We start from the raw sequence: 10,446 nt of genomic DNA, 5'->3' as shown, positions 1-10,446 counted from the left end.
GGAAAAAGGCTGCAATGAAACAAAGAGTGAAAAATTTAAAGGGGTCTGAATACTTTCCGTACCCACTGTATATATACATAGTAATCAGCAAGGTATTTTATTTAAGGCTGCCTTGGCATAAGGGACAAAACTCCTGTCAAAGCCAGCACAACTCCCAATTTTTTCATAGAGAAAGTGTGAAAATTCATTCTTGACCTGAAAATAGTGGTTTCACAAAACAGTCTCAACACGAAGGCTGCTTACTCACTTGTTACAGAAATTTTAACTGAGTTAAAGATAACAAACTGAGCTAAAGATAAGATACTTTGATACCACTTTTTAATAAGGCCCTTTTAAAAAGTGTTTTTTTAAGTTGTAACCAATAACTTTATTAATGTTAATTAACTGGTTATTAATGCTTACTTACATCTTACATCAGAGACGCTGTGCAACAGATATAATGAATTATTAAGCTGAAGCAAATATGCAGCCACAGACTGTTTTTTGAAATCTCTATCATATCTCTGAGTTGTCACTTTTTTGACAATCAATCTCAACTCAAGGTCCACTTACTTACTTGTTTCAGAGCTTTTGAGCTCTTTATTTTGTCATCTGCTGTCCAATATCTATAGATGAAGCCACAAGGTCAAGTCGTTTGTTTTGTCAATATTATTTTAGGGCATTTCATAGCATGATGGACACATGTTTGCATTAAAAATGACATAAGTTGATATGTCTTAAGTGCAACCGACACGCCCATGTATGTTACACTATCAGTGAGTAACCTTTATTATTTTCCCCCACAGGCATGGAAGGTATTGTAGCCTGCCGGCTCCTCCAGGATCAGCCGTGTCTGATGCACTGTCGCCTGCATGCAGGAACTCTGGCAGTGTGGATGCGCTCTCCGGTCCCCGACCTGCCCGACTGCCTAATGTACCACTGTCAGAGAGCTTTGCAGGAGCACTGAGACCCCATTGACACTACTGAGCAACATGAGCACCGGACCCACTGAAGAGGAAGGTACAGAGCAGTAGTGCAGAACGTCTGGTGTTGTGCATTCTCATCTTTATAACACAGTGTTTAACATTTGTTAATCTCTTCCACTATACTTGACAACAACCTTTTTTTTGTCCATGTATCCTTTATTTTTAACAGTTAAATTGGTGGAATATTTTAAAGGATTACAACTGTTTCAAGTCATGGCTCGTTATAACCTCAGGGCCAAAAGACAGTTTTTAACCTTCTATGGGTGTTGGATGTTTCAGAATAACAATAATGTCTTAGAATGAAGACAGGACTTTGTGATGACTTTACAGCTGTAATGCTTGAAACATTGTCAGTAAGTTAAACGAATATTGAATATGATATTTTCAGTATGAATTGACTTACTTGGTTACTTTTGCGCCCCAGGTCTGCATGCTGAATATCAATAGAGGTCATGTCCGTTTTTCTAATTTCAGCTACACTTTCTAGGCTACAACAATCATGACTGTGAATGCCATTTTCTGTGTTAATCAGACAAATACATAAATGTAATTTTTGTTCTTTTCAAGTTCATCAATTGAAGCAATTCTGAGTGAAATGGATTTAATAACTTAAATTGGATTGGATTGGTTGATGTTATATATTAGGAGTCTTTGGGAGAGGCACAGGGAAGATATTGATATTATATTACATTATGCTGACACTAACCTCCAGCGGCAGAAGTTACACGTATTTCTTATATCAATGATTAGAGTATTTTGTCTTAAATATAGCAATGACATAAAGATGTCCATAATGTCCATTTGTCATTATGATATGGAGCATTTGAGATTTCCCTGACGTTTCACAGGCGCTGCCTTCTGTGTAATATGATTATCTATGCACTCATGTTTCTGTCAGTGTCGGTGAGAAGTGTGTTTTTGATTATTATATTTTTGTATCAATGCAGTATTAAAACATATTTATTGAATTTATATTCTTACAGGAAATATTTTATATTAATTTCTCTGAAAGAAAAAAAATCATTGTGCTCCATGTATCGTTTGATCGCGCTGTGCCAGATCTGAATCGTCTCAGCCTGTTTTATTTGATTGAACCTGAAGGGAAAGTTTGCCTTTGTTCTTTGTTGCCTGTGTCCTGATTAGAGCACAGCGTGACGCTAACAATGTGTCTACAACTCAGTTTTAACCCAACGCCTTATGTTCTAACGCCAAGGTGGCGTATTTGATTTGTGCCTGTGGTACAGAGGAAATCACATTACATTCTGCTAACTTATGAATAAATCCAAACATGTAAATTACCTTGAGTTTGACTTCATGATTATTTCTTAAATAAACATAGATGTTCTGGACTTGAAGCAAAGAGGGACATTTTTACCGTAGAGGACATATTTTCTGATGTTCTTTATTCTCATTTGATATTTGCTACAATAAAAAACAATATTTCAAATATACAGTATATTGAATGAACATTGTTTACTTACTACATACACCAAATGTAAAAAAACTATCAGTAGCATTTGATTTGCAGCCTTTGTCGCACAGTCAAATTTACATTTACTGATACCCTAAAAAGAAGTTCAGTCTCTTTCCAACATTTTTCGAGTTTTAACATATCAAAACTATATAAAGTAGTTATGGGTAATAGGTTCTACCTGGATTCATCTTATCATCATACTAAGGCCTATATTGCTGATTCTAACATTACGCTTGCATAAAACTACTACTCACTATACCTTACTTTAACATTGCTGTTTTAACTTTGATAATGTTTAATACAGTAACCCCTATAATCCTGGGGATGCTCATTGATTATTAATAAAATTAAAAACTAGTAACTGTTTGTCTCAGGTTCAGGTCTTAAACAAAAGCAAGTTGGCAGCACATTAGAACATGCATGTCACTTTTACATATATTTTTTGTGTGACCTTTCAATACAACCAACTTAATCTACATATCCATGTCCTCCCTAGTTTTCCATACTGTATCCCATGGGCCAGGTAATCATGCTTGTACTGCTCTGTATCGGCTAAAACCTTCCTACAAATTTACTAAATGTCATTAATGTCGAAGTAGACAACACATCTGTTGGGACATCACACATTTAGTAAAAATGGAACTGAAAAATATTAGTTTGTGTTTGTTTTTTTTGCACAGTTGTACAACCTTGGCCAGGGAATATTTCGACATGGTTAAAATACTTCAACATTTGCAATACTACGAGTTTTCACCTAAACGTAACCCCTGCACTTGTTGAGTTCATGTTGTTCGAGGGATGAAGCGCATGGCCAGGCTGTGCTCGTCCTCCACAGGCTGCTGCGACAGGTTGTTGGTCTGCCTGATGGTGTTGAGGGTGCTGCCTCGGCGAGGACACACAGTGTAACGAGACAACAGAGTGACCAGGATGGCCTTCATCATCACCATGGAGATGTGTTTCCCCACGCAGGAACGAGGCCCGCAGCCGAAGGGCTGGAAAAAACGACTGGGCACCTGCCAACCAGAGAAAGTACACACTAAGCTGTTTTTTCCTCTAGAGCCATATATTATTGCACGACCTTCAGCTGACTTACTGTTTTGTCAAAATTCATCAGGCTAAACTCTTTGGGTTTTGGAAAGAATTCAGTCTTATGCATAAGTCCAATGTTGAGAATGATGTTGGTTCCTTTTGTAACTTTAGTGCCATCGATGTTGTCATCTTCCAAAGCTTTTCGCATTGTGAAATCAACCACAGGATGAAACCTCAAAGACTCATTGATGAAACTTTCCATCACTTTCAAGCTCTGATAATCAATGTTTTCACCTTTTTCACCTAGATATGAAAAACAGTATTTATTGATTGTAGGAACACTTTAGTTTTTAGCTGTCATAGAGTGAGACAGAGATTAATACAGCACAAATGAACTCACTCAAGACAGTGTTCATCTCTTCCAATATCCTCAGCTCCACATCTGGGTTTTGTTTCAGCAGCATAAGCATGAAGTAGAGGCTGATGGAAAGTGTGTCAGGTGCTGCAATCACCATCTCCAGCACGCACTGCCTGACGTTATCTGCTGAAAGCTCCCCGATGTTCTATTCAAGAGTATACGAAGGTATGCAGAACGCAACTAACACAGCATGATCAGGATGGTTAGTCTGTGACACATGGTATAGATTTATCAAAAGAGACAAACCTGAGCAAAGATGAGCTCTGTTGCAAAGTCAAGATCATCGTCCAATTTCTCAGACTCATTTATAATCTTTCTTTTCATTTCAAGAAGGCTCTCCATCTCATCCTGCAGCTCTTGGCTGTTGGCACAAAAAGCAACACAAAGGTTAGGTTGAAAAAATCACAAGGCAAATGTTGAGTAACTGTGATGTGTGAGGATCTTACGCTGCTCTTTTGTGCTTGTTGTACAGCCATCCGATCTTAAAGAACATCTCAGGCTTTATCAAAACTGTTTGCCAGGTCTCAAAGTAGTTTTGGATTTTCATCAGCAAGTTCTTTTCTGAGTTATGAGGAACAACAAAACAGATTTAGGAGCTGCAGTGCAATGTGGAATATTATTTTGCTCGGAGAAAATAAATTTGAGTTTGAGATTTAGAATATGCTGACAGTGAACGTGCAGCTGACCGTTGAGTGGTACCCTGAGGAAAAGCCTGTTGGATATGTCCACCACTATGGCTCTTAGCAGATTGAGAACGTCCACATGTCTAGAGGGGTCAGCCATCTCCTGCAGGCAGTCCAGGTGTTTGGCTGTGGAGCTCTCACAGATTCCCACTGTCCTCTGGAGGCCGGGGCCAGTCAGAGCTGTAAAACAACCATGAAACAGTCATCCAATTCAAGCAAGCAGTGTTTCAATTATTGTCAAATTTCCATCTGTAGATGTCGGAAAATAGACAAATAAAGGTGAAATGAGGCACAAGAAAACTCTGACTCCATACTCTCTTGTGTAAGGTAATTGCTCACCTTTGGAAAAATATGTCCTCACTTTTCTCCAGAGGAGGGCATCACTGTTGAAAATGATACCCCTCCCTTCCATCCCAATACACTCCAGCCCTTTTTTGCTCCCGAATCTGGCTGTGTAGTGGGCGCTCCTCAAAACATGATACACTGCTGAAGAACTGCAAAATGGCCGGGCTTTGACTTACTACAGATTCACGGATAAAATGTGAGTTTAAGTTTGTTTTAGTTTTTTTTATCTCAGGAGACTTGCCTGCTTAAAATGAGGGTATCCTCGCCATTAATCCAGACCCGGACAGTGCTGCCATATTTGTTGTTGTAGTAGTTGCTCGCTGTTCCTATCCCAGTCCAGATGAATCTGCTGTAGGAGAGGATAGGACCGAGTCCTCCCAAGAAGGAAGGACCTGGAATAGAGAAGCAGGTAATAATTTAACACATAATAGTGCTCTAATGTCCAAGAGAAAACAGAGGTCTTCCTATATGGAAATAAGTAAACTATTATGTTATTTAATCAATATTGTGAATCAAAAACCATAACTTTGGACCTAAATTCCCTCCTTATGAAAATATACTGTCATTATTCAAAATACAAAACTGTTTCCTGTGTTACTTTTATAAACTTACACCTGTTGTCCCTTGTACCCGTGAATCAATTTTTACAAGTAATGTATAAGTCTCTAACCGGGTATATGTGACCGGTTTGTTCGGCTCCAGGCAGTGAAGAGCAGCAGTAGCAGCAGTAGAAGCAGAAAGGAAGTGACTTCAGTTTCAACCACCTCGCGGCTGACGTTGATTGTCTTCAGCGGCAGCATCCCCTTCATAAACACACACCTGAGCATGTTTACTGTGTCCTCTGTCTGTCCTATGCTCATAAAGCTTGTGTCTCCTTTAACCAACAGTCAAAACAAGCTCATCCATTGATTAATGTTAAAATAGAAGACCCTTATCTATGTTCACCTTTACTTTTCATCTGTTGCAATTGTCTTGTCTATGTAACACAACAATGGCACACAGTAAAACCAAATACAACCACACAAAGCTTTATGATTAACTATTTGTTACTGAGACAGCCATGTCAGTTCCATGGCAGGTGACAGATTATTCCCTTATTTATTTTTTTGATGTTGATGATGATCTTGATCAAAACTCCAAAGATATTATGAATGGTGAGTTGCAAATATTGGTGAAATAACACAACCAATTAAAAACAGGAGAGAGAGAGAGCTTTAATTGACTTTCATAACTAAAATCTCTGTTCTTTAAAGTATTACAATAGCATATACAGTCTCTCAATACAGGAACAAAGTCCACATAATTAAAATTTTAAATTGACTACAAATTCAAGGTGCATCACAGTTTTTTTTTACCATAGTGTATGCTTAGATATTTCTTCTTTTTATCTTCAAGAGTATTGTTTTACTATTTTAAGCATTTTTTAATTCTTTATTAACAAATGATCAAAGAACCACACTTACTTCTCTTCTTCGTTTTTGACTCCCGACAAGTTAGTAAGTATTGCAGTTTGAAAAGATGCAGTTCTTCCTCCACTGGTTTTAAGGATGATCAACCCTCTCCTACCCAATAAATCACAGTGTTTATAAATCCTCGGTTAAGCCCTCATTTTACTGGTCGCTTAGAAACACTACCACTTTGTGGTTACGTAAGTGAGCCCGGTAAGTACCATTACATGGCAGAACAGCAAACGTGCCAGGTAACCTTGCATATCTTAACCACAAAGCCGCTTTAAAAAGAACCAAAAAAGTGTTCGTTTTTTGTGTATAATCATGCAAAACCTGCAGGTCTTTCATCCAATGTACTTTGCATCAGTTTTTCTTAGATGGGTTTACTTCACATTTAGCTTTGTTTAAAAGAAAGAAACCCCACTGTCCAATTCATCCATCAAGGAGGCTTTTCAAGGGGAAATTAATTAGCTGGGTCAGACTGACCCATGTCAAAGGGAGTAGGGATTTACCCACCAATTCAAAATAGGAAGCCGGAGAAAGAGAAAATGTCATCTTTATAATTTCAAGTCTTACATTTTTTAGAAATTAATGTCAGTGCTCCTCTACTTAAAAAATGAACATGGATGCAAAATGAAAAAGGGAAAACAATGTTCATGCAGAGGTTGTGTGCTTTTGATGAGTTTTCCTTCAAATAGCTGAAATGAATAGCTGGTGCGCTGTTAATGAAGATGTTGGCCTCACATTTGGGGGTTTGGGTGGGGGCTTTTATTCCAAGTTGGCTGAAAAACCTGCTCTCCTCATTGGAGTGGAGACTAAACTGAGTGATTTGAACTTTTTGTGAATGGAGAAACCTTAATGTAACTTGTTCAATGAAACAAGTGGCGAAAAATAAATATAAATGCATAATTAAATAACAGACAAACAGGAAAAGCCATTTATTACAAAGAGATTTCAGTACACACACACACACACACACACACACACACACACACACTAACAGTCTTTTACTGAAAGCGCTCTGAAAGCTCTTTTGTAGATCCAAAGAATGTTCCCCTTGTTCACAACTTATTTGTTCCATTTCCATGTAATTTTGTGTGGGATGGACTGGTGGCAAAATTGAGAGCAAGAGCACCAAAATGATGAGAAGCACTACACTGTGTGCAGGATTTGTCATTCTGGAAATATGTCCATTTGCTGCTTCTCAATGGAGTGGGCCTACACATTGTAACTGTTTACCAGATGCTGGTTGTTGCGCAATGCGTTATGTGCTTCCCCTAGTTACATACAGATCTTGACATGTTTGTTTCAGCTTGAGCGTAGTTTCCCTCTGACGTGTCATCCGTTGGCAAGTGGTCAGATATGTGCTGTATGTGCTCGTGAATTTCAGAGCTCAGATTACTCTACAATGGAGGACCAGCAAGCGGGCACAAATATGAAGGAGAAGAGTGGAGTTTTTCTGGCTTCGAAAGTTTTCCTGGTGGGGATGTGTGCTCTGCTGCTCCTGATCTCAGCAGGTTTACTGTTCCTGCTGGTTCGACAGAAAGAGCTGACGGAGCAGCTGGTCAGGTTGGACGCCCAGATGCAGGTGCTGTCCCAGAGCTGCAGGTTGCAGGCAGGAGTCCTGGCCGTGGAGCCTGCAGAGGCTGCAGAGCTGAAGAAGCTCCAACGCAGCAGAAGAAATCAGGAGGGAGAAGCAACACAAAGCCAAGAAGAGAAGGAAATGCTGACGATGATGACATATTCCATGGTTCCTGTGAGACACTTACATACTTTCATGTGGGCGCTTCATAAGAAACAGTGCATGTCACAGACTCTTTACTGTACTTCTGTAAAAAAAAAAAAAGCATTATGTTTTTAGGATTAGGAGCATTTCTGTGTAATGGAAATCATCCAAAAGTCTGTTGCAGACATCTGGTTATCCACTTTGTGTTTTCTGGATAAACATTTTGAGCAGAGGTGTGTGACTGCTCCTCCCTCAACTGTTCTCACATCTGGTGGGAACTGGCGTTTCTCCAAAGGGCGCTACTGTAGATTTTTTGACATCACATTTATCAGTGATACACAAGTATATTATAATATATATATATATATATATATATATATATATATATATATATACAGTATATATATATATATATATTATAATAATATAAAATAATGTCTAGTTTTATTATTGGCCTGAATGATAAAAAATCACCAATATGATATTTTCATTTTAACTTTGATCTTTTGATTTAGTTGGTTGATAGTTTTGGCAATGAAATGTCAGAAAATAGTGAAAAATGCAAGGTGACGTTTTTTTAAATTACCTGTTTTGTCCCATAAAACATCCAAAATTGGAAAATATTCAATCTACCATTGTACAAGACAAAGAAAAGCAGCAAATATTCACACCTAAGTACAAGGGAATTTTTGGCTTAAGTAATGACATGAGCAATTAATCGATTTTCACAATTGTTTCCAGGTAATATTGTGTCAACAATCAATTAATCAAATAATCTTTTCAGTTCTAATAATGGGAATAATGGGAAATTAAAATAATCTCCCAACCCTTGAGAACAAATGACACTGTTGCAGTTGATAAGATGTCTCACAAGAAAAGAAAAGGTGTATTCTAGTGATTTAAAAACAAACTTAGAAAGCTTCCAGACACAATCCACATTGACTCGTTTTTTTTCTTCTGTTTTCTTCATTTCAGGTCAAGGCCTTAATAGAGCTGTGTAATAGCTCCAGAAGAGTTTGTTTAACAGGTGTTCAACCAAAATATTCTTAATTCCAGCACTGTGGTTTGTATGGGTATTGGTGCTTCTGCTATAGGTCTATTTGATATGTGTAAAACTTTTTTTTTCTTTTTTTCAGGCCCACCTGGACCACCAGGTAAAAACAGGCACTGTGATTAACTGCATCAGTTACTTAAACTAAGCTGAATTTGTTACTACAGTCTCAGTATTTTCCTGTTAGGTTTGCCTGGTAGAACTGGTTCACCAGGACCACAGGGTGTGCCCGGGCCACAGGGGAGAAGAAGAGGAAGAAGAGGTGAGAGATTTGTTCTGTCAAAGAAATCTAAAAAGACTAAACCCCTCTTTATGATCTATGCACCAGAACAGACAAACAAATTCGAAACAGAAGTCAGTCCCAAGTTTCAAACAATCTCCCATTGTTCAGCTATGGTTACTCAACATGAGAATCCCACTCAATGTCTACTGGAGACTTTGGCTGAATCCCATTTCTCTGTCTTACCCCTACCCCTTGCCCCTTACCCCTACCCCTTGGCCCTTGAAACCAAGGGGTGAGGGGTAGGGGTGAAAACATACCCCTATGAAATGGGACACCACTTGATTACATCACCATACAGTATTGATCACAAACTTCCAAGATGCCGTCTCTGTATGTCAACTTTGTGGGTTTGGACAACAGTGACATATTTATATATTTTATAGTTATTTTATGTTCACTTTGGTGGTGCAGAGGCAGATGTTGATGTCTGTTGCTGCCACATCAGCAATGCATGGGAGATTGCATTGGTTGGAAAAGGTTGGCAGGGCTGATTATACCTGAATGCTGGTGTCAGTGACCCTTACTGTGATGGCTTCCCAGAGAAAATATTAAATCTAAAATCACCTGTTTACATGTTTACAGTTGTCCCTTTAAAACATGATCATCCTGCTAGTTTCCATTTTCAATGTTAGTGGTTTAAACTAATGACCTGTCACTGACCAGGACCCCCTGGTGAAAAGGGAGAACCAGGACCTAAAGGGGACCCTGGGCCTCCCGGACTGAAAGGTGAGAGATGACGACATATATAAACCTGACATGATTGACAGAGAGGGAGTCAGTCAGGCAAAGTTCACATCCGAAAAGTGTCACCTCATTCTATGTCATTTTGTGAGTTTGATAGATAGATAGATAAATAGATAGATAGATAGATAGATTGATTGATTGATTGTTTTTGATCCCAAAATGGGAGATTACGGTTTTACAGAAGCAAAATATCCGACACACACTATATATATATATATATATATATATATATACAGTGGGTACGGAAAGTATTCAGACCCCTTTAAATTTTTCACTCTTT

At 38.4% G+C, this 10,446-nt stretch overlaps 3 protein-coding genes across 15 annotated transcripts in view; 2 read left to right on the top strand and 1 right to left on the bottom strand.

Annotated features, from left to right (window-relative positions):
• Nucleotides 1-2,269, top strand: part of ap4e1 (adaptor related protein complex 4 subunit epsilon 1) — a 10,674-nt gene extending 8,405 nt beyond the window's left edge. The window contains exon 21 of the mRNA XM_034880038.1: nucleotides 786-2,269. Within this exon, the coding sequence (XP_034735929.1) occupies nucleotides 786-946 (161 nt within the window). The 3' untranslated portion in view covers nucleotides 947-2,269. The remainder of the gene's footprint in view (nucleotides 1-785) is intronic.
• Nucleotides 2,270-3,197: 928 nt separating this feature from the next.
• LOC117949645 (aromatase-like) lies at nucleotides 3,198-6,592 on the bottom strand. Of its 3 annotated transcripts, none has more exons than XM_034880111.1 (10): nucleotides 6,378-6,592; nucleotides 5,585-5,717; nucleotides 5,156-5,306; nucleotides 4,909-5,063; nucleotides 4,573-4,749; nucleotides 4,333-4,447; nucleotides 4,133-4,247; nucleotides 3,869-4,031; nucleotides 3,533-3,771; nucleotides 3,198-3,452 (listed from the first exon to the last, which is right to left on the bottom strand). In XM_034880111.1, exons 2-10 carry the CDS (start codon nucleotides 5,712-5,714, stop codon nucleotides 3,222-3,224), a joined length of 1,476 nt encoding a protein of 491 aa, XP_034736002.1. In that variant the 5' UTR covers nucleotides 5,715-5,717; nucleotides 6,378-6,592; the 3' UTR covers nucleotides 3,198-3,221. The 3 variants fall into 3 exon arrangements, with proteins under 3 accessions (XP_034736002.1, XP_034736001.1, XP_034736003.1); XM_034880110.1 differs by having other exon boundaries at nucleotides 5,585-5,733; nucleotides 6,378-6,568; XM_034880112.1 differs by lacking the exon at nucleotides 5,585-5,717 and having other exon boundaries at nucleotides 6,378-6,494.
• A 1,039-nt stretch (nucleotides 6,593-7,631) lies between these two features.
• LOC117949628 (gliomedin-like) overlaps nucleotides 7,632-10,446 on the top strand; it is a 9,931-nt gene continuing 7,116 nt past the window's right edge. For 2 of the 11 annotated variants that reach the window (XM_034880063.1, XM_034880062.1), the window contains exons 1-5: nucleotides 7,636-8,118; nucleotides 9,064-9,115; nucleotides 9,225-9,242; nucleotides 9,327-9,401; nucleotides 10,086-10,148. In XM_034880063.1, coding sequence (XP_034735954.1) covers nucleotides 7,771-8,118; nucleotides 9,064-9,115; nucleotides 9,225-9,242; nucleotides 9,327-9,401; nucleotides 10,086-10,148 — 556 coding nt within the window. In that variant the 5' untranslated portion in view covers nucleotides 7,636-7,770. Of the gene's footprint in view, nucleotides 8,119-9,063; nucleotides 9,116-9,224; nucleotides 9,243-9,326; nucleotides 9,402-10,085; nucleotides 10,149-10,446 lie in introns of all 11 variants that reach the window. The other 9 variants (XM_034880067.1, XM_034880071.1, XM_034880064.1 and 6 more) reach the window with 9 other exon arrangements.

Source organism: Etheostoma cragini, chromosome 8 (assembly GCF_013103735.1).
Source record: "Etheostoma cragini isolate CJK2018 chromosome 8, CSU_Ecrag_1.0, whole genome shotgun sequence".
NCBI lineage: Eukaryota > Metazoa > Chordata > Actinopteri > Perciformes > Percidae > Etheostoma > Etheostoma cragini.
Note: the sequence above shows the minus strand (reverse complement) of the source record. Positions and strands in the feature narration are given on the sequence as shown.

Coding starts and splice junctions, on each gene's coding strand:
- LOC117949645 (XM_034880110.1), bottom strand. CDS start 5,723: ATGAAGGGGATGCTGCCGCTGAAGACAATCAACGTCAGCCGCGAGGTG. Junction 4,750..4,908: donor GAGGACATATTTTTCCAAAG/GTGAGCAATTAC, acceptor GTTGTTTTACAG/CTCTGACTGGCCCCGGCCTC. Junction 4,448..4,572: donor CCTCAGGGTACCACTCAACG/GTCAGCTGCACG, acceptor CTCATAACTCAG/AAAAGAACTTGCTGATGAAA.